General features: G+C 47.5%; 1 protein-coding gene across 7 annotated transcripts in view; it reads left to right on the top strand.

Annotated features, from left to right (window-relative positions):
• The first annotated feature begins 1,465 nt into the window (after nucleotides 1-1,465).
• Nucleotides 1,466-23,001, top strand: part of LOC147602683 (uncharacterized) — a 64,007-nt gene continuing 42,471 nt past the window's right edge. For 2 of the 7 annotated variants that reach the window (XM_086797512.1, XM_086797509.1), the window contains exons 1-10: nucleotides 1,468-1,600; nucleotides 13,819-13,902; nucleotides 13,996-14,052; nucleotides 14,234-14,290; nucleotides 14,400-14,604; nucleotides 14,708-14,770; nucleotides 16,209-16,269; nucleotides 16,393-16,441; nucleotides 16,528-16,590; nucleotides 16,830-16,873. In XM_086797512.1, the coding sequence (XP_086653638.1) occupies nucleotides 1,544-1,600; nucleotides 13,819-13,902; nucleotides 13,996-14,052; nucleotides 14,234-14,290; nucleotides 14,400-14,604; nucleotides 14,708-14,770; nucleotides 16,209-16,269; nucleotides 16,393-16,441; nucleotides 16,528-16,590; nucleotides 16,830-16,873 (740 nt within the window). In that variant the 5' untranslated portion in view covers nucleotides 1,468-1,543. Of the gene's footprint in view, nucleotides 1,601-13,818; nucleotides 13,903-13,995; nucleotides 14,053-14,233; nucleotides 14,291-14,399; nucleotides 14,605-14,707; nucleotides 14,771-16,208; nucleotides 16,270-16,392; nucleotides 16,442-16,527; nucleotides 16,591-16,817; nucleotides 16,874-23,001 lie in introns of all 7 variants that reach the window. The other 5 variants (XM_086797511.1, XM_086797507.1, XM_086797513.1 and 2 more) reach the window with 4 other exon arrangements.

Below are 23,001 nucleotides of genomic sequence, written 5' to 3'. Positions count from 1 at the left end.
TGGGGAGCCATGTTTTGGATGCTTCTAAACCTCCATGCTTAGGAGGAGTGAGCCTGGTTGGCTCTATGGTTGGGCGGCGGGCTATGAACTAGATGCCAATGTCTATGTGTTCCTTTGTTTTGCTTACTAGAAGTGGGTCTTAGCATTAAGATTGATAACCATTGGTCTAAACCCTTGGGAAAAGCAAATAGGTAAACTTTTTCGGCATCTTTTTTTCGATGAAAGTAAACTAGGGAGAGGGTTAGATAGAGAAAACTAGTTAGAAAAGTAAACTGGGGAAGTAAACTAGTGGCCTACAATTTAAACTAGGATTTGTTAATAAAAAAAAGAGGGTTGACAACGTGGTGGTAATAGTGAATTAGTTAGAGCTTTGCTCTTTAACCTTGGGGTCTCGAGCTCGATTCCTGGTTACACCTACCAAATGTAAACTTTACTCTTTAAGCTTGGGGTCTCGAGCTCGATTCCTAGTTACACCTACCAAATGTAAACTTTTTGGATTTTGAGATTTGTGAAAATTTTTGGGCTATGCTCGACTTGGAGGTAAACTAGGAAAAAAGTAAACTAAACTCCCTAGTTTACTTTCCTAGCTAGTTTACCCGTGAAAAAAGACACGTCGAAAAACTTTATTGGCCGCTCTTAAGTTACTTTTTTTAGATTCGACAGCTCTAAAATGGTAGCGATACGCGACGGAATGTGAATATGTCCCTTACATGCTCTTTTTCTATTAATTAATCGAAAACAGGTTACGGAATTTATTTTTCTCAAAGGGTTTACCCTTTATTCCCTTTTTAGTAGTTTTTCTCAGAAATCTAGAACGTTAGATATGGCTTCTCTCTTTCTTTCACATGTGTCCTCCATGCTGTCTAAGTTGCCCTTTCTACCTTACATGGTGTCTTCAATTATAACCCTCCCTCTTTGTTCTATGTTTTGCACACCTTCTACGTCTCTTCCTATCACAGTAATGGCCACCTTCTTTGTCTCTCTATAGGTGATGCGTTGCAAACCTTCCACCTCTATCTACATACATCTTCTATGTTCTATCTACATACATCTTCTATGTTCTATGTACGTATGTCTTGAACTGAGGACATGTCCTCCCCCCCCCCCTCTCTCTCTCTCTCTCTCTTGATCACCATCTTTATGTTAGGATGGTGACGATAGGAGGTGCGAGGCAGCCCTGTGAGGGCAGATTCTAGCTCCTAGAGGCAAGAGAGAGAGTCCTGGCCTATGATTCAGGCAAAGGTTCATAACCTTTGATTAGCTCCTAGAGGCAAGAGAGAGGGTCCTGGCCTATGATCCAGGCAAAGGTTCATAACCTTCGATTAGCTCCTAGAGGCAAGAGAGAGGGTCCTAGCCTATGATTCAAGCAAAGGTTCATAATTTTCAGTTGGGTCCTAGAGGCAAGAGAGAGGGTCCTGGCCTATGATTCAGGCAAAGGTTCATAACCTTTGTTTTGTAAAGTTGCATTTAATTAATGCATACTGAATTAGTATTCTGAATATATATTGCTGAGGCTAGATGATTGGATGGCACGCCCACGACAATGGCGAGGTACTGGGCTTCGTGTTCTCCAGGTTTACAATTTGCCCTCATTGCAGAGGTATCCCGGTTTTCCTTTCGCATCTTTTTTCTGGAGAGAAAGCGAGGATCGTATGTTCGCCTACATTGCTGTCTGCCTGTGCAACGCTGTTCTTGTTGCTGAGAAGGCGGCATCGCGTGCCAAAATCACCAAATTGTCGTTCATCCTCTTGCCAGAATTTTGTCTTACACCCGTTCCTTGGCCAGAAAATTTGAGAAGTGGGGTTAGCTCGAAGTCATAAGTGGGTAGATTGAAGGCGTCGGTGTCTGCAGCAGGGCTCCTGTTGACTCCTCACTGAAGTGCGAGGTTTGCTATATCATGGACTTGTAAGCTGGGAGGAGATTTTGATCATCTCCACGGGGTCCGAGAAGGGCTGAATTTTGTGACGCACCCGAAGAAGGCGTAGTCCACAGTCGGCCTTTGTAGAAAAGCCAACCATCGCGTATCAGAAAGTGGCATGGTCCTGTGGCATCCAATGCCTGTTCCCACTGTGTATCGAATTCCTCGGAATCCGCGTACGTGTGCTTTATGTCATCAAGTCTTGTACCAACAAGATCAAGTCTAGTGGTCTGAATCGTAGTCACCTGTCTCTTCCTGCTCAAAGCATCGGCCACTGGATTGGCCTTTCCTGGAAGGTACTCAATCATACCACCGAATTGCTGGAATATTTGACTCTAGCGGTGTTGTCGATCACTCCATTGTGCACTTGGCATTGTCTAAATCCAGCGTAATGCCTGATGGTCAGTGCGAACCTCAAAGCACGGCCATACAGAAAATGTTTCCAATGTTTCAAGGCCTGTATAATTGCTAGGAGTTCACGATCATAGACTGAGTAGTTTTTCTCTGCGGGCAGTAACTTACGAGACATGTAAGCTATTGGATGATCATTCTGTTGCAATACACCTCCAATTGCGATGTTACTCGCATCGGTGATCACCTGAAATGGTTCGTCCCACGAGGCAAGTGCTAAACAAGGCGCTTCTGATAAAGTCACCTTGAGGTTCTTGAATGCCTCCAACGCTCGTGGAGTCATTCGAATCTTTTACCTTCTTGTCTTCACTTCCTTTAGCAGATCGGTGAGATCTGTCGAGAGGTCAGAAAACTTGTCGATGTGGGTGGAATATGCCTGGCATATACCCACAAATGATCTAATGTCATAGGCTGTCTGAGGTATTTTCCAGTTGACAATCGCGGTCACTTTAGCCGGATCAAGTCGAATGCCTTCAGCACTAATTATGTATAGTCAGCTTGTTGAGTGCATGATAATCGACACACAAACGGGAAGACCCATCTTTCTTCTTGACAAATAAAATCGGTGCTGCAAATGGCGACACGCTGGGGCGGATGAAGCCAGATTGCAACAATTCTTGGAGTTGGCAGTCCAACTCCGATTCCATTGCTTTTCCTTGGAAAGGTGATACGGAAACTTGCTCGGGGATTCCGAGCCTGGGAGGAGGTCAATCTTGTGGTCCTCCGGTCTGGATGGGGGGAGCTAGGGAGGGAGGCTGTCCCAAAGAAAAATCTTCTGGAACTTTTCATGGAGAACCGAGTACTTCTCGGAAGCACTGGCCACCGTCTGGGCTGTCTGGATGTAAATCATCGCACACTGTGCGCCTTTCCTGACTGCTCGCTTAGCTTGCAAGTGGCTTATGAGCGGAAAGTTCGGAATTCCTGGCTCACACTTAATGGTCACTGGACATTTGACACATTCCGATTGATCTGGAACGTGTGCTTGTCGCACTTGACATCAGGAAGAAACTTGTGAAACCACTGAATGCCCAAAATTATGTCTGCTCCTACAAGAGGGGCAACCATAAAATCACGCACAAATTCTATGTCCTTAATAACTAACTTAGCACCTAGAGCTTCATACTTGACGCCCGTTGTCATGCCTGTGCTACAACCCTCAACCTGTTTGTCCACCGAAGTCAGGTCGAACCAGGCACGCCTAGCGGCCTGTTCCGTGACCACATCCTCCGTGCTGCCGCTGTCAAACAAGACAACGACTCTCTGGCCCCCTATGTAGCCAAAGGACTTGAGCAATTCGTTGCGCTCATACTCCAGGTCATGGGCGTCCTTCTGCTTATCTTCGAGCTCCCGGCTAATAATTGCTTCTGAAGCACCGGGGTTTGAAGAACTAGGGGTAGCCGCTGGGGTCTGTGTGGGAGCTGAGCTCACCATGGAAGTTGTGGAGGCAGCGGCGGCGGGCTTTGGAGGCTTCTTAGGACAATCCTGAGAAGTATGTCCTTTTGTATGACAAAAGAAACATCTACCCTCCTTCTTGTACTGAGAAAGCTCCTTAGCACTCAACTTGCCACCTGTCTTGCCTGCCTCCGCTTTTTGGTCTGGAGTAAGCTTAGATGTATTGTTCGAGTTCTTGGAGCCAGAGGCTCCCGGGCTTTGTCTTGGGAAAGACCTCGTCTGGTTCTGGCCTTTGCCCCCCGAGGCGGTAGCCCTGGGAGAAGCCGGCTGGGAAGTCTTGGGCTTGCCACCATTATGTTTCATTTCTGCACTCTGCGCAAGCGAGAGTGCGTCTTCAAAGGTGGCTAGCCTAAACATACGCACCTCCCATTGGATTTGCGTATCAAGGCCATACAAAAACTGCCCTTTCTTGTCCGTATCAGATAAGCCTAATTGCAGACATAAAGTCGAAATTCTATTGGCAAACTGAAGGACTGGTTGTGCATTCTGACGCGCTCCCCTGAACTCGTCTTCGAGTCGCTCAAGGTAGTGGGGCGGTAGAAACCGCTCCTTAAGGTCGCGGACAAACTCGTCCCACATAAGCTGCCATACCTACTCTGGTGTGGGCATGAGCCCACTGAGTCCACCAAGGAATGGCCTCACCTTTCAAGTACCAACTGGCTAAGATCACTCTGTCAGTATCTGTCTTTCTAACTGCGGCAAAGTAAGCTTCAAATTGATGCAACCGTGAATAGAGAGTTGTGGGGTCGAGTTTACCATTATACTTACTGAAGTTCTTTTTCTCGGGAAAATGATTTGAGGGCGCCGCTGGTGTCAATTTGGTGTCCAAAGCTTTGAGGTAACGCTCGTGTTCCACGTGTCGCATGGCTTCGTCTTCTCGTTGTTGGATCTCCAATGCACGCATCTGCAACTCAAGCAAAGAGCTCGATTGCGGCTGTGACCCCGCGAGAGGGTCCTTGTGTCGAGGATCTGGAATCTGGGATACGGAAGGAGAGGGAGGAGGAGATGGAAAACGCGATGCTGGAGAACGGGTTCGCTCTTCCAGAGTCAAGATCTACGCCTTCTGCTCGTCCAACTTGGTTGTCTGTTCTGCGATTGCTCACATCATTTGCTGGAACATGTCTGTAACACTCAAGCCTGGTGCCCTAGCTGGGCTGCCCGGTGCACTCTGGTCCCATGGTTCTTGGTCTCTCTTGTCGTCGAAGCTCGCCATAGTAGGAAAATGCACTTCCTTTCCGGAACGCAATCTGACCATCCACTATCTGTGTGGGAGACGTCCGGAGGCTTCCGGAGGCTGAAAACCAACCATCCTTCGAGGGACAGGAGAGGGTAGTCCACCTGCGTTTGAAAACCAACCACACGAGCGAGAAAAAATTCTGGTTTCTTTGCTGAATCTTTGCACTTGAAGTAGGCTCTGATACCACTGTAACATGTGGAAGCTTCGGAGAAGAATCGGTAACTTCAATGCTCAAAAATCAGCACTCTTTTCACGACGGAATTAATGCACAAAACTGAATGAAGATGTGCAGAAAAATAGAGAGAGAGAGAGAGAGAGAGAGAGAGAGAGAGAGAGAGAGAGAGAGAGAGAGAGAAATGAAATGAAATGTTATATTAACGTCTTCAAAAGGCCATAATGACCTATGAGACCAAAAGTTACATCATGGTGGATCTGATACAATGTCTGGATAAAAAAACCCAGAAAATGAAAAATAAAGATGATACTACTGGCACCTAGAAAATGAAACTGGAACTGGAATATAGTGAGGGGAGGGTACGCTATGGAGGTGAGTGGAATATAGTGAGGGGATACAATATCATGTGGGACGGAGGGGTACACTATGGAGGTGCCTCCATCTCATAATATGTGCCGCATCGGACACTGGCGGATCTCCTCAATATCCTCTGTGGTCAACATCCTGACTGGGTGTCCGGCATGCCTCGCAAGAATAATCCGAATCTGCCGCTGCAACCTCCGTCTATGCTGGGATGCCCTCCTCCGTAGTCGTGGGCGTCTGAACCACCCAAGCTCAGTCGCACGATCAATCAGTGTACCCCTGGTGTGGGCGGTATCCATGTCCTGCTGCTGCTGTGGTCCATCTGGCGCAGTGATGGCTGGACTAAAGAAATCTGTAATGTGCCTCTGAGTCTAGCTCTCTGTGCGCCTAAGCAGGCTATCTCTATGTCTCCGCAGCTCCAGCAAGAACAATCCCAAACACCTCTGGTCCTGGTACCCCATGACTCTGGAAAGTGGTCCAAAACCCTCTCTGAATAAACAGTGGAAACGACCACGTATCTCATAGTATGCAGTACAATGGCATATATAATGCAGCTCTGTCTCTGGCTCCCCATGGCATACTCGGCATATCCTGGCCTCAGCTGGTATACCTCTATATCGGCCAATCTCAATCTCAAGCTGGTGTGAGGATGTGCGAATCTGACCAATAGCGCATCGTACTGCATGAGACAAGTGTACATCCATGTAACTGGGTCTGATCACAAAACCATCTGCTGTGAGCTGAAGAAAATGCTCTCTGTAGAAAGCCATCTTCGTGCCCAGCTCCTCAGTCGGCTGTATCCATGTCCTCCTAATGTCCAGCTGAACTAAATCCTGACGGATGAGTCTGGTAATCTCTGTCCGTGTGAGAGTGAGAGAGGGTGCCTCCAGAGAATACTGAGAGAGAGAGAGAGAGAGAGAGAGAGAGAGAGAGAGAGAGAAAACTATATTAACGTCCTTTAGAGGCCACATCTGACCTATAGGACTAATCAGATACATCCATGTGATTACATTCCACTTCGGGGGCAACAAAATGAAAATAGAGATAAAACTAAAAATAGTTCAAATTCCCTACATGACCAAATTCCCTACATGACCGTAGGAGAATCCTAGATAACATGAAGGATTTCTCTAGCAGCTACTCTTCATTACTACCATGTTTGGTTGTCCTGAAATCTGCAATAACAGCTCTACCTCTACGGTAGACTACCCATTTTCCTTGTTTCCTTGCTTCGTATACTTTATTGAGTTCTTGTTTCTTGTTTTTTAGTTGTGTGGCTATGAGTTCATCCGCCATCCACACCTTCGTTCCCTTAAGTGACCTTGTTTGCTTCATGACTTTAATTTTGTCTTTCATATCTGCGTACCTCAAAATCACATGTTTTCCTTTGATTGCCACTGAGGGATCTCCAATGTCGATGAAAGGGATAGCTCTGCACAGCTTTCTTTGTAGAATCTCGCATTCCGGGACATAAGTATCATTCGCAATCTCCTCGTCCTCCAATACCTCCACCTGTTCCCAACCCTCTGACAAACCACCCACCCTAATTTCTTTTGCAATCCATTGCTGCTCGTTCTCTTCATTAATATGTGATATTACTTCTTTAATGAGAATTTCTTTAGGCTGTGGATCAAGTAAATTTACCTGTGTGATTTTCTCCCTGTTTTCTTTTTCGTGTTGTTGTTCCTTAATCTGTTTCTCCAGGGTTGAAAGATGTTGTTTTGTCTGATGTAGTTCATTTTGCAAGGCTGAATTTGTTTGCTGAAGATGTTGAATCATGCTCAGGAGGTACCGCTCCCATGGTGATGGTTTTTCATTGGGTTTGGTAGGAGGGGAGATAAGGGTTTCGGAGAAGGTTTTCTTGCTGGCCATGTCAAACTGCTGGACTGTTTGAGAGGTTGCTCTTCACGAACCCCACCCCCATGAGGTGCAAGCCCTTACCTGCTTGGAGGTGGGTTACAACCCTACCCTACAACTAAGGTGCGTAGGTGGGCAATAGGTGCACAGGTGCGTATGTGAGCAGCAGGAGAGATGGGGAACGGGAAAGAGAGAGAGAGAGAGGGAGAGTTATGTTGCTGCCTTGGGGGCCTGAGCAAGGGCGGGTGGTGGAGGCGAGCGGCACTAGCAGCAGCAGCGAAGAGAGGGAGAGAGAGAGAGAAGGCGCGCACAGAGAGAGAGAGAGAGAGAGAGAGAGAGAGAGAGAGAGAGTTATGTTGTTGCCTTGGGGGCTTGAGCAAGGGTGAGTGGGAAAGGGGGGCGGCACCAGCAGCAGCGAAGAGAGGGAGAGAGAGAGAGAAAGCGCGCAGAGAGAGGGCGGGTGGGAAAGGGGGGCGGCACCAGCCGCAGCGAAGAGAGAGAGAGAGAGAGAGAGAGAGAGTGAGAGATTGACTTGGGCGATGAGCGCAGCACGACAGCAGTGAAGAGAGGGAGAGAGAGAGAGAGAGATGGAGAGGACACAGTATTGGGTCCCAAATACCCTCTGTAGGGCCCCCACCACGGATGGTGTATTTGCTTTATTAGAATGATGTAAATCTGAAAGAAAATACAGAAATCCTTGACCTTTCTTGGCTAGAAATTCCCTGCCCTTGACCTGCAGTCCTTCACCCCTTTGCTTAGCACCTTCTTGGCTTGTCTAGCCTCTTTATGCTTGAGCTCTTGGTGAGAAATGAGATGAACAATTGGGATTATGGACTCTCCTATTTATACTACTCCATCTAGAGCAGTCGGCGAGTTCTAACCAGGTGGCCAGCATAAAATACTCCCACGACTGAGTTTTCAGCATTTAATGCTGAAATAAATCACATAAAATGCTGTGTTTTTTTCCTAACTGGCTGGGCATCATGCGCGTGCTTTTGGGTGGCTGGACAGTGCTTTTGCAAACCTCTTGAGGGCTGGGCAGCCTGAATGGGCTGCCCCATACCTGCCCTACAGCCACACAAAGGCTGTATCTCCTGAAATGCAGTGCGTTTAGCTTGCCCCTAGGGCTGTCCTACAGCCCCTCCATGGTTGGTGGGTTCAGCTAGGGCCTTCGTGGCCCTCATGGGGGTGGTTCCACACTATCCCCATGCCCACACAAAGACCCGTATGGGCTGGCCCCTTGTTCTAAACGCAAACCCTAACTAACTACTCAGTGATCTGGCATCCGGTACCATACCAGATACACAGAATCACTGACATCATTCCAAAGGGAGACACACAGCGCGGACTGGCACTGTTTGATGTGCAGGACAGTGCACACCTGACCTTCGGACAACTGAGATGGATCCTTGGCTGACTCGTCTCGGACCGGGCTCACATGGGACCAGTTCACCATCCCAGGTCCTGCACCTTCTGTATTGATATGTCCACGTGGCATCCAAGTGCGGGATGCACGTGACAAATGGGGCCACGACGTACGGCAAAATCATATCCTAAAGGGTCCTCCAGCTGTATAACGATGCACTGATGATGAGCCATCTTGTCACCATGCACTATAGTGTAGAGTGCATGTGACACCCAAAGCCTCAATCATGCAAAATCTGAAGGTTGATGAGAAAAATTGATTTAAGCCCAATGCTTGCAATGGAGAAGTGTATTAGCCGTTCAGAGCAAAAGAAGTAACCGAGAATATAGATGCTTAGATGTGAAGAAAAATAATACATGAGCTACTCCACTCTAGAGGAAAATGAATGTATGGAACTACTACATAGCAAATAGCTTTTCAACAAGCTTGGGGGCAAGCATAAAATCAAGTTTGGGTACTCTTGTTTGATCCAAGGTATGGAGAATCATCATATTGTAGTTGTCTAGACTCCTAAGGAGCACAGAATGGATGGGGAAGTGGACCTTTTCTTCTCTTTCGGGTTGTGACGTCTGATGCTGTAAAGGAAGCCAAAATTGTGATGTCCAATGTTTAGAGCTTGGGGCATGATAGCTTAATGGCACTTAATTTTCTTGTTTATCAATATGGAAACTCCTTCACGAAATGGGATTGTCACCAACTTAGACATAATCCATGGCTATGCCAGAGTTCAGATTAATAGAGCTTGGGTCATGACAAATTAATGGCACTTAATTTTACTATTTATTAATATGGGAACTCCACCTAATGGGATTGTCACCAACTTAGACATAATCCATGGCCATGAGAGATGCTCATAGAGTTTTGATGGTTATCCAGACTAGGGTTCACACATGTGGATTGGCTGGACTCTCATGCTAGGGTTAATATGGCCAAAGTTCAGATTAATAGAGTACAAGCTTGGAAGGTGGGAGATTGTGCAATCAACAATGCGTTTGCATTAAGCATGTTTGTGTCGGAATGACTTGCACGTGTGACACTTGGCCGACAAAGTAAAACAAAGCGACCAATAGCATTGGTTCATATAAACATGTGGTAGCCAATCATCATAATCATCTACTTTCCTTAGTGTTGGACTTCACAAAGTCTTCAGAGGGGGCTACTAGTTCCTAGTTGGATCTTGTGGAAAGGTGCTTGAGAGAGCACATGGATTGCTTAGCTACAGAGGTTGTTTGAGACATAGCTTCTTTGAGGCAGACATGGGTCCCCCCTGCACGAACAAGGAGGACAAGCTCAGCGGTTCAAACTATGATCACTGGAAGCTACAGATGAAGGTCTGGTTCACACACAAGGGACTCTGGGAGATTGTTCAGGGCCACGAACGAAAGCCCGAACGCCCTACCAGCTCTAGGAAGTCGACTCAGGACCAGGAGGATGCCTTTCTTGCAGAACTTTCAGCTTGGGAGAATCAAGACTCAAAAGCTCACTCTGCACTTGTACGAGCCATCTCACGAGAGGTCTCCCCCACCGTGCAAACATTGGATTGTGCTGCTTCTATTTGGAGAAAGCTGACAGATCTATATGCATGGGACTCTACAATGCGATCTGTCAACCTATTGGGTCAGCTCTTTTCTCTAGAGTTTACCGCAAGGACTTCCATGCAGTCGTTTGTGATGAAGGTTAAGGTAATCCATGACCAATTAGTGGCAATGGGTACTGCCTTTACCTCTTCTCAGTTGCTGCTCTCCTCCTCATCAGGCTTCCTGCAGATTATGACATGGTTTCCTGAACTTTGAGGGTTCAGATCACAACACGTTCCCTCGAGTTTGTTGATCTGTGTACTCTCCTCTTGGAAGAGGAATCCATCCTAGTTTCACAGGGGAAATTGAAAGTTTTATCGTCTATTGGACCTGATCAGGCACTCGCGACGGTGCAGAAGAAAGTTCGGAGTCAGTGTTACAAGTGTGGGAAGAAAGGCCACCTGTCAAAGGATTGTCAGTCAAAGGACAAAGGCAAAGCCAAGGACAAGGGCAAGTCTTCAAAAAAGGGCAAAGACAAGTCACAGGACACTGACACAGACTCATCTAGTGATAACCCTAGCTCTCCCAAGGCCTTACAGAGTGGAGAGAACATGACTGGTGTCCTGCTCTAATCCTAAGGGCACCCCCCCGCGTGCTGTCTTCCAGAAACGGCTTGTTGGCGGGAGAGGGGGCTTTCATAAGCTCTCTTATATTAAATCTGGAGCATGGGACCCGTGTGTCAGAGTTCCAAGTATAAAGACAAACAAGTTCACTTGATGGTCCGGATGAGTTCTAGGATCAACCAAGTTTCCTTCATGGTTCGGATGAGTTCCAGAACTATTGGTTAGGAGAGACTATGGACAGGATGTGTTCCATGTTCATTTGTTTGAGGTTATTAGATGTAATGTGTTCACAGTTCTACCTGGAGTTTGGAGCCAAGTAGATTTTCTTTTGCTCTTTACAGTGGCATTATGTTTTGTGAAGAAAACAAGCTGACATGTGCATTTTCCGAGGTGTACTCAGTACTGGCCATGCTGAGGTGTCATGGTCGCACCTTCGTCATCAGTTTTTTTTTGACTTTTTGCACACTTCAAGATGCAGAGGGGGTGTTAAAATATTGCATCTCTTTTGTATGCTTTTATTCATTGTATCATCCAATAGTGCCCTATTTGCTGGCTCTTGTACTCTGTAACCTCAAGTTAGTAAAGGTCTTGTTCTTGCTTGCAATCTTTCTCTCTCTCATGTTTATTTGCTTCCGCTTGTGCACACACTCTCACACTCTTGGTCTGGCAGTCATCATTCTACACTTGCACGTAGTTAGCATGAGAGATGCCGTTTGCGTCACACCAACGGTCTCCTTTGTGGAGTCCTTCCATCGGATTCATTGGATATTTTCCGTTTGCGAGCTTGATGTCAGGGTACTACTGGATTGCCGAGTTCTTTGTCCATGCCTCATGAGGAACGAACTCAGTTATTGAAGCTTCTAAAGCCTCCCAAGTTCAACGGGAAGATGGATGGAGAAGTCGTCACCAATTGGGCCGGCGAGATGGCTGCCATGTTGGTGGCAACAGGTGTTTTTGATGTTTTCAGCTCCATTTGGTGCATATGGCTTTGACAGGTGCCACCCTCTATTGGTGGGAAGACCACCTTCGGCACCACTCTGCTACTTGTTGGGGTGATTGCCGCAAGGCGGTCTTGAAGCAGTTTATTGCTGCGACTATTATCGTCAGCTTTGTAAAGCGGCAATGGGAGCACTTTGCCCAGAAGCAAGGTGAGCAAGACTACCATGCACGTTTCTAGAAGCTTCTGCTCATGATCTCGAGTACCATTTGACAGTTAGATCAAGTTGAGCGCTTTGTGGATGGTTTGAAACCATCCTTGCACATAGATGTTCGTGCATATCGGTGGTGTGATCTTTTGGACATAATTTTGTCTTGCTATGACCCTCAAGATGCGGGAGAGTTCCAAGTCTGGAACTTTGCTGAAGTCCAACAGAAAGAGGGCAAGGAGATTCTTGAAGATGGTGCTTCTCAGGCCATGGAGCATAGCAATAGTTCTAGTGGAGAAGAGTCGTAGACATGACTCCTCCAGGAGGAGTTCCGAACCAAGCGAACGGTCAGTGTTTCGAGTGTGACTCGACCGAGCACATCGCGAAGGATTGTCCAAGGATCTTGGAGGAGCAATCCGAGGAGGGGGCTTCTTCATAACCGGAGGAACAATCCGAGGAGGAGGCTTCTTCATAATTGGAGGAGTAGTCTGAGCGGGAGGCTTCTTTAGAACCAAAGGATGAGTGTGAAGGAGATGCATAGTTGTCAGGTACGATACCGTACGGGAAAATATGGTACGATATAAAAAAATGTCTTATCGTACGATAAAATACGGTGTTTTAAAAAAATACTTATAAACTTAGGTATTTCCAAGTCCAGATATGGAGTATTTTAGAAAGGAGGGAAGCATCATAGTACAGAGGAAGCTCAAACAGCCATAGATAAGCAAAAAGACCATTACCTCCCAAAAAATTTTTTTTTTTCGGGAAAAATTTGATTTTTGAAATTTTTTTTTTGGGAAAATAATTATTTTTGTTTCCGAAAAAATCCATATGGTACTGTACCATATTCCGTACGATAAGCCGTCGTACGCCGTATGGAAACAACCTTGAGGAGATGCATGGGTGTGCGTCTCATTTTTTTCCATTTCTCAGGTTGAGCACACACCAAAGGTGCTTCATTGCATTAGGCCATAGGCATGAACGGAGGAAGTATTCAGCTAGGTCTATGAGAGTCTTCATAGTTGCCGTGTGCGCTAGGTGGAGAATCTTCTTAGTGGCGGTTGCTTCAGTTTCGAGATCCATCATCAGGCAGGAGAGGGTGGCCGCAAGATCTGAAACAGTGAAGAGAGGCTGAGAAGAAGAGGCCTCCATCGTGCATCGGTGACGTGTAAGGATCACATCGATGAAGAGAGAGAGAGAGAGAGAGAGAGAGAGAGAGAGAGAGAGAGATGTAATAAACTCAAAAGGGAGAGAGAGACAGTGATTTGCATGACTCAATGATGCTGTTGATTGATAATGAACCTTACATCAAGTACATGCTTTTATAGGCTTAGAAGCTTTATCTTTTGACACATCACATGCATGGGGCAACGACACATGGCTAAGCCTATGACATCACTGCTTATCACATTCACACATAAACAGCTATAAGAGGTTTTTCACGCACACGTACTCACTTACTCACATAAGTGAGTGTTCACACACACATGCAAGGGCTGTTCACATATAGACACAAAGAGGGGTACGCATACACAATGGAAACACACATATGTGAGTGTTCACACACACATACAAGGGCTTCTCACATACAGACACAAACAGGGGTACACATACATGATGGATACACACATAAAGACTCCAACAATAGATGTGTTCAAGTCAATGTGCAATAACTTTTCTCTCATTTGTAGCAGCTGCAAAAATTGGAACATACTGATATAATATGTGATTCCTTGATTCTTGGAGGGGTGGTTTTCTCAACATTATCAGAACCAACGGTAAGGATTTTTTGGCTTATTTACTTTGATTTGAAAGGTCTTACTGTTACATGATTTGATATTCACAATTTGTGGTCCATATTTTTTTCTCAGGAAGTTCTCAAGTTGCGCTCTGCTGATAATGTATATGCTTTTGTTGGAAATTTTCAGGTTATCCTGTTTTACTTGGGAAATTGCATATGTCTAGACACACATACAAGTGTATCAAGAATTGAGTTGTAGAGTATCAGATAGAAAGTTCAAGACTAATGATTTAAAAGGCACTTAACACATTGAGGTTCATGAATTCAAATATTGGAGCTTAGAATTATGCATTTCCAAATTTCTACAGGGTCTTCCTTTTGAGAGAGATGCTGCAGTAATCTACCTAAAAGAATTATCAGGATTGGTAAGCAGAGATAAAGTGCATCAAGACAATGAATTCCTTTTTTATCATTTCAAGAAATTATGATAATCTAATCAAGCACTTGAGTGTAGTGATTATTTTCCTTCTGCAGGCTGATTGGAAACTCCCTTTAGATCTATTTTGGAAGTGGAAAAGTCACACAAATGAAATTTCACCCGAAAAAGGCAAATCTTTGCTCAGCACCGCAATGATTAAGGATAACAAGGTGGACTGTAAATCAATATCATTCCGTGTAAGCTGTGATAGAGCATGCGTGATGATGAAGAAACATGGCTTCACATCTATGGAAGCAGCAGGTTATATTTTGCCACTGCGCACTATCTTACTTGTGTCTTGTTTTTTGAAACAACTTTGAGTATAAGGGCAGCTATATTCCCTGACTGTTTCCCTCTTCAACAGCTGCTTTAGGCGAAGGTGTCTGCGACCGTTTTGGATGGCCTGGAGATATGCGCTGCTATGATCGTAAGTACATTGGTCAAATTCTGAAAGAAGAAATTAGGCTTAGATTTTTCTGGCCGAAGGCATAGATCGAATTTGTTGTCTTTTTGATGGTCTTTGAATACTTAATAATGATAATGCTTTTCAAAAGAAAAGGACTTATGAAAGGGATTCAGAACAACAGGTCTTGCGTCTCAGAGCTGCTGCTAGATACTGCCCTGTATTTGACACCTCTCCGCATGCTATATATTTGATGCACAATGCAAGCGCTGCCCCGCACGCAAAACCCAGACCCCCCACCATAACCCACCCACCCCCCCCCCCCTCCCCCGCCGGCGGAACCCACACTCCAAATGTTGCCCCTCCCTCCCCTTCTTTCTGCCTTAACTGTCAAATCCTGTGAGAAGATTGAACATTTGTGTATAATAACAAGGCAGTGTACCAACAATATGAGAAGAGCCTGGTGGAGTTGAGATCCATCTCAGATGACACACGTGTCAAATTAGGTGAATGAGAGTTCTTTGATCTATGATGTTCGAAGGGAAAATGCATTTGAGAGGCATTTTATTTCCTAAAGGACGTGCTCGTGCTTATTCGAAGAGATTGCTGGTTGACACAGCCAATAAATAGAATTTAGGGGCCTTGGTTGGGATTGTTGTAGGAGGAGCCATCCCAAGATTGGATGCTCCTTTAGTGTTCGCCAAGTTTGAGGAAACAGGGGCTTTTTGTTGGTGAGGAAAACATAGTTCGAAGTATTAGTGGTGTAGTCATGGGAAATGTGGATAAACAGCACTTTTAGGGGACTGAAATGGGGAATCGCCGTGCCAACAAGGATGACTCGAGCATGGGGCACGGAAGGAGGAGAACAAAGAATGGAGAGGAAAGCAAAAGAGAGGAGAGGAACGGAGGAAGGTAGAAGTCTGTAAACAAGTTACTTGACCTAAACTGAACTCAAAATCTTTACTTGACCTAAACTGAACTCAAAATCTTGGGTACATGGGAGAAATGGAACGCGTTGATAGAAAAATGTAACATCCAGCTACATACAACTCTCTGCTTGCTCCCTGAATACATCATTTGTAAAATGATGAGGTAAAACATGCCAATGCCATTTTCTTTAGTGATGATCCTAATTCATGCTGCTGTTGTAAAAAATCTCAATTACTTGGTTGCGGGCTAGGTGTAACTAGTGATTGCTTGGTACATCTGGGTAATGGAGCAAATAGAATATGACCAATTGTCAAGGTTATCAAGGTTGCAAACTGTGTGCAAGCTATTGATGTGAAAGGACCATGGCATATGCAATGGTTCCTTGCTTCAATGAATAGGTTTCAAAATTATGAAGGTAAAATAAGGAAATTGTTGACAAGCTTCAATTTTCTTTTAAAGCCTCAAGGGCGAAGCATTTGGGTCAAATTGCAGATACAAATTGTTGAGAGGATTTTAGTTCATGACCCTGCAGTGGAAGTATTGGCTTGGATTCGAGATGATGAAGTTGTTTTGGCCTTGGCACTTCTATACAGGTAATATTTCAATGCTCATAACTTACTTTAATATGATTGCCAATTGTGCTTAGTATGACTAAGTCAACACTAGCGATGTTGAAATGATTTTAATTGTTTTGGCAAAATCCCCTTGTTTCAAAGCGACAACAGGAAACTAAACAGGGCATTGGTGCACGGATTAACACAAGGGGTGAGTGAGAAATGTTTCAAAATTGAGGTACATGAAAGTTTTTATCTTGTTTAAGAGAGGTCCGTAAAACCAATGACTTTGCACAGCAAGACGAGAGTTTGGGAAAACCACTCAAAAGATCTCCTCGAGCTAGTCGTGCAGACTCTCAGGTGGTTATTATATATCCTTGATAGGAATGTCACTTATTCAATCTAAAGGTCAAGGAATCAAAGGTCTTATTAGCTAGCCATGCAAAGTTTCTGGTGTTTTTAACATACCTGCCAAAGGACTTTAAAGGACATTACTATGTGAATATACTATGTCTTTAAAGGACATTACATGTGAATATATACTGTCTTTATTTGTTTCATGTACTAAATTAAAGTAATGTCTTTAGCTTTATGCACAGAGGCAATATCGGAAGGCACTTGTGGGTACATCTCTCAAGCCAAGGTAAAATAACTTGTATTCTTGGTCGTGTTGTACTTTGTAACCAAAATCTGTTGTTGTATTGTTTCCCTTTTGAAGTATGGCACACCATTGCAAAATAAGACTAAACTGCAAATTAGCAACAGTGATACATGGTATACTAACAAATATAGAACAATATCTCAGATAATACCACAGCCTTTTGACCTGTGTAGACCTTAGTAGACATGGCACATGTTGCCAGCCGAAAAGAGTAGAAGGGGGGACAGCGGATACCAATACACACAATCATAGGCAGCCATACTGATCTCCCTGAGCGAAAGAGAATCTTGAGGGGGTTCAACCTCACGTGCTCCCATCTAGACCCTATAATGAGATCACTTTCTTATGTTGCCAGAGCACAGGTTTGCCAAAATGCTAGGGTACTTAGGGGTTCACTTGTCTCATGCACTGAGGGTTGCATGTAGACTCACAAGGGAGTGCAGGGAGCTCCACATGAGATAAGAGGAACATGGGGAGAGGTTCAGTCCTTTACATAGAGTCATCAAGTATGAGGTTGAGAGATGTGTGGCTCTCTTCTTGCACACGGTTCATATGCATGCAGAGTAACTCTTGAAGGAGAAGCATAGGCTGGAAGACACCAGCCAAACACTCCTTCTTTTCAAGGATTGGTCAAAAGAGATCAAGGGAAACAGATGACACCAGCCCACAAAACCACTCAATCAGAGCTCAGGCTTAGCTACACCCACATTGGACTTGTCTTGAGACTCGCAACATCCCGTTGACCCAAGATTTCTGGAGCCACACATACATAACCCTGAGGAGATCATAGAGAGTCAAGCCAGGCAGACAAGGATCATGGACACATGGAGGGTTTCATCCTCTAGACCCTCAAAAAATGAGTTCTTCACCAGCTCTATTATCATATTCCTTTGACATAGTGCACTTGAGCTTGCGGCCTTTGCACAGGAGCATATGACCAAATCCAATTAGTACTTCGCAGTGCTTTTCTTGGATGCACAATTCTCATTTCTTTATTGCAATATTATTTAGTGGCATCTCTTATATAGTCTATACATAGAGTACTTTTTTGGTCTCATGGGCCATTTTGGCCTCCCATAGACATTAATAACCGTCTCTCTCTCTCTCAACGTACCCAAGGAGTCATGTACGTCCCCATCCTAAGAGATCTAGACCCTCCATCCACCAACCATAGATCTAGGACATCCTCAGACGCCATAGAGGTGTACTGCCACAGGAGGTGGACATTGCTGCACTGTACACCATTCAGGAGGAGGACATTTGATGAGCTTTGATTCTCTTCATTGTATACATGGATCCATGTAGTACTTGGGGCCATTTTTTCTTTGGTAGATGTTTCTTTTCTCATGCTTCTACCATCCAGTTTTTCTTGAATCACGTGTACTCCTTCTTAGTCTCGTAGACTCTTTGGGTCTTTTGTAGATGTTTATTGTACAATCTTTCTTTCTGAGCCAGATTTCCACAGCTCTTCACAGATCTCTTCTCGATCGTGGCTTTCCTTTCACAGCCAGTATCTTCTCGATTGCGGCTTTCCTTTCACAGCCAGTCTCTTCTTGATTGCGGCTTTCCTTTCACAGCCAGGGCGGACAATGCCGCTCAGCTTTTATTGCTGACCAATGAGACCTGCTTGCTAGCGTCAGAACAGACACTTGATTACATGGCAACCCCTTTCATGGGAGTACACTTGTATTCAGTGCCCACACAGGAACGTCTCACAGCACATGAGCACCAGATAGTTTCTCACTAACACACAATTAATCGAATCTCACAGATCAGGATTTCGTACCGCAGTTTTGGTTTGGGCCATATCTGGCCTTTATGGACGATAATATATGATCATCATCATCATCATCATTGTCTCTCTCTCTCTCTCTCTCTCTCACAAGGCGTTAGCCTCCCCCCCCCAAACCCACCACCCCCAGCTCTACCCTCTGCTCGCTCATTGGTGCCCTGTTCTGGCTGCACTGCTGTGTCCGCGCTGCCCTGTTCTGGCTGCATAGCTGCTCCACCCTGCTCTGGCCATGCTGCCGTGCTCTGCCTGCGCAGCTGCTCTGTCTGCCACCGCCCGTGCGCTGCGCGCATCCCTCCACACCCTGCTCCAGCTGTGCCACTCTGCTCTGCTTGCGCCACTGTGTGCGCTGCCGCCCACGCGCTCTGCGCATCTCGACGCGCTGTGTGCATCCCGCCGCACCCTGTTCAGGCTGTGCCGCGACCCTCCGCCTCCTTTTTCCCACCCACCCTTGCTCAGCCCCTCAAGGCAGCAACATAATCTTCTCTCTCTTTCGCTTGCATCAAGACGAAGAGATTGCCCTGCATTCAGAACTTAATACAATCATTAACAAGATGGAGAAACATGTGCTTGCTAGCTCGGAGAAGCCTGAGAAAGACCCCTTAGGCGGATGTGCGAAAGATGGGTTGAAAGCCCCTGATAACTTTCAGGGACGTATCTTCCTGATATTTTTGGAAATGGGGAAGTGGAAAGCACAAGTTGAAGACCCCAAGGAGGAGTTACATGTATGCAAAGCACATATGAAAGAAGAAGGGTCCCTCTCTTGCCTGGGAGGTTGAAAGCCTGAAAAATAAATTGCAGGAAGGTTTAGTGGCCACAAAGAAGATGGAGAAAGGGTGGGCCGCAGTGGTTAAGCAAGAATTAGAGAAAGAATGTACAGAAGTGGTAAGAAAACACCCCACCCCCACCCCCATTATACATGATATCTTGGAAGAGGAGAAGAGGAGGAAGTTCCGTGCTCTTCATGTGAGGGTGACAGGACTAAAGGCTCTTTATGTGAGGGTGACGGGACTAAAGGAGGTGGAATCCCCCAAGGTTGATGCTGTAACCCCATGCAAGAAACTCAAAGTGGAAGGCACCCCTTATGTGTACACATGACGTGTGGAATGGGACACTCACGGGAGTGCCCCCTCATCTTGAAATTCCCGGACCTTGCTAGCCGAGAGGCCTTCATGGACACACGGACAGCTCTTCGAGGGGAGAAGATATACCTAGGGGACGATCTTACCCAAACCCAAGATAGACGAGCGAACATGCCCAAGGTGCATGAGGCCCACAAGGCAGGGAAGTGGGCAGTATGCAGGGATGGGCTAGTCATCATCACAAAGCGGCGTCCCAAATAGGGGCGGTGGTTCTGTGGGACCACACCTGGAGCTGGCAGTTTGGAACTGCATTAGGATACTTTGGTCGGACATTGGGGGACTAAGGGAAGTTTTTACAGAGAGGGACATCATCTTCTTTACACCAGAGAGAGACCCACCAGAGCTTGGAGAGAGGGCTACCACACATTTTCTGGCTATGAGTGGGCATTTGCCTATCGAGAGGAGACACGCACATACGATGGGGTACGTGGGTCTTGTGGATTGGCGATGCTATTCAGGACACACCTTCAGTCTATGGTCACCATAGTCTGCAGGGACAGAGAGGCACGCTTTATGTGGGTGAGGTTGCATGTCACAATGGAGAGATGTATACACATTCCAATATGTTACTTCCCACCTAGGAAGTCCTCATATGCTACTCTGGAGGAGGGAGAGCAGTTTTATCCCCTCCATGCAGACATCATTGAGTTCTGGACTTCAACGCCAGGACTTAGAGTGAGTAGGCATCTGTATATGACCAGGGGGAGCCGACCATGCAGGAGACAGACTCGGAGGAGATTGGCATTGAGTGGGCATCACAGGACAGAGGGGACATTGTAGCATTAGGGAGAGAGTTTCATGTGCTTGGGACCACACATGGCTTAGCCATCTTCAACGGGATGTACTGTTGGCCTTCTTCCGGAGCTCTCACATGCTTCCCACATGGTGGGGGTTCGAGTACAGTGGATTACCTGCTGATGGCATCTCCAGCTTTACCCACGTCCATACATGCCTTCACCATTCCCACCTGCCCCCTTGGAGCCGACCATGCCTCTCTCTCCTTCAGCCTCAGCTTTTCCGGACCATCCTCACCACCACCACCACCCATCTCCCACTACACCTAGATTCACTTTCACCATGACGGGGACTCCACGTACTCCGACCATCTCTACCGACACTCCAATCTCTCAGCTCACCACAATCTTACACACCTCTGCCATGGTCACATTTCCATCCACCAGCCGATCCACCGCCAGACCCCCTACCGGCACCATGCCTCAGAACGATTGGTGAATGCCACACAACATGTGAGGGTCTCCTACGCGAGGTTGCAATTGGCCACATCCAAGATTGAGATGCTCAAAGGATTAACCAATACACCCCAGACGTAAAGAAATGAGCACATGTTAAGAACTGGGCATTCACAAGAAGCTCTCTCCCAGGTGCTCGCTGAAGCTCACGCTCCCCCCCCTGCTCGCGCTGCTGCCTGCGCGCCCTCCCCCCCTTCCCACCCACGCGTCTGCTCCCCCTCCCGCCTGCCCTCACGCAAGCTTCCCCCCCCTCCTCCGCCTGGCTTTCTTGTGCGCCCCACCGCACCCGCCCCCTGCTCCTCTCCTTCGTGCCCCACCTCCCTTCATCAGCACCCCGCCCCCCCTCTGCCAGCCGTCGCCCTCTCTCCCCCCCCCCCCCCCCCTTTTTTCACGCTGCTTCCGCCCCCCCCCCCCCCCCCCCCCCCCCCCCCCCCCGGGCGGGTTTTTTTGTCTTCGCTGCCTTATCCCCCCTTCCCCTTCTTTCTGTTTTTTCGTCCCCTGGGGTTTTTTTTTTTTGCCTTCGGCCTTCCCCCTCCGCCCTTTGTGCGCAGCTCGGTTCTTGCAGGACTCTCCGCATTCTCTCCGCCTTCGACATAGCTTCAGACTCTGATGGAGGCTCCTCCCGCCCCACCTCAGAGGGACTCTCCCGCAGCCCCCTCGCCCGCCCCTGAGGATACCCCCATCAGGCTTTCTCTTTCGCCAGAAGAGGAAGCGACCCTCGCCGCAGAGGTGGAACGCCTCCAGGCACATTCCACCATCTGCCGTATAGTCGGCACTCGCCCCAGCAGAGGGGAGATCCGGGATCTTCTCCAGGCCCGCCTTCTTGCAGATGTGGGCAAGATCCTGAACGTTCAGCTACTGGGCCGTGGACACTACCAGATCGAGTTCGAGACAGCCCAGAGCGTGGCCAAGGTCCTAGCCATGAGTCCCCTTGACATCAGGGGTGCTCGGGCATTCTTCAGACCTTGGCATCATGGCTTTGACCCAGCAGCGGCCGAGCAGGGAGAGCGCCTTTTCCATGTTACAGTTTGCTTCCCTGGGCTCCGCCGTGAGTACCTTCCGCTCCTTTCTAGGCTAGGAGCATTGGTGGGTTCGGTGCTTGAGGCTGGCCCCACAGCAGCTTCAGTGGTGGCCAGAGCAGCTGGATTACCTTCGGTCAGAGTTTTGGTTCCTGACATCTTCTCCCTTCCGAAGGTCATTCAACTACCTAGGATAGGGGGGGGATGGATTGATCAGAGAGTGGAGTTTTTGGGGCTCCTGAACCAGTGCTTTATCTGTAGGCAGGTCGGCCACCTGGCCAAGGCCTGCCCTCGTAGGAGACCCCGACCTTCACCGCAGCAGCCAGCAGGCCCCCGATGGCCCGCCCACAGATGCGGCTCGGCAGGCAGCCTCCGAGACACCTGCTCAGCCCACAGAGACCTCGGAGTGGCAGCCCTGGATAGGGGCGCCGTCGAGGGAGACAACCCCAGCAGCACGCCCGGAGACCGATGCAGTAGCAGCCACAGTCTTAGCATCACTGGGTTCTCGTGAGGAATAGCTTTGCTCCCCTACAGGAGGAGACCCCAATGCCGAATGAGGACCAGGAGATGCCAGCACCCCACCTTCGCCCCCACCCCCCCTCCCCCGTCCCCCCCTCCCGCCTCGCTTCCACCTTCGCCTCCTCCCGTCCCCGCTCCGGTTTTGGCAGCGGCTCCTTCTCCACCCCCTCCTCCCCCCCCCCCCCCCGCTCGCCTCAGCTCCCCGAGAGGCCGTGGCAGTTCCCTGGCGCTCACCTGCAGTCCGCGGCGGACACTGAGCACTGACCTTGCTCGAGCACCGCAGAGGAGACTTACCATGCCGATTCGGGCTTCACGGATATCTTCTATCCGCAGTCGGCTGAGTCGCCTCGACACTAGACAGCGCTCGAAGGCTTTTGATTATTCCTTCACA

The sequence above is a fragment of the Cibotium barometz genome, chromosome 66 (genome assembly GCF_041138505.1).
Source record: "Cibotium barometz isolate CiBa-2024 chromosome 66, ASM4113850v1, whole genome shotgun sequence".
NCBI classification, from domain to species: domain Eukaryota; kingdom Viridiplantae; phylum Streptophyta; class Polypodiopsida; order Cyatheales; family Cibotiaceae; genus Cibotium; species Cibotium barometz.
Note: the sequence above shows the minus strand (reverse complement) of the source record. Positions and strands in the feature narration are given on the sequence as shown.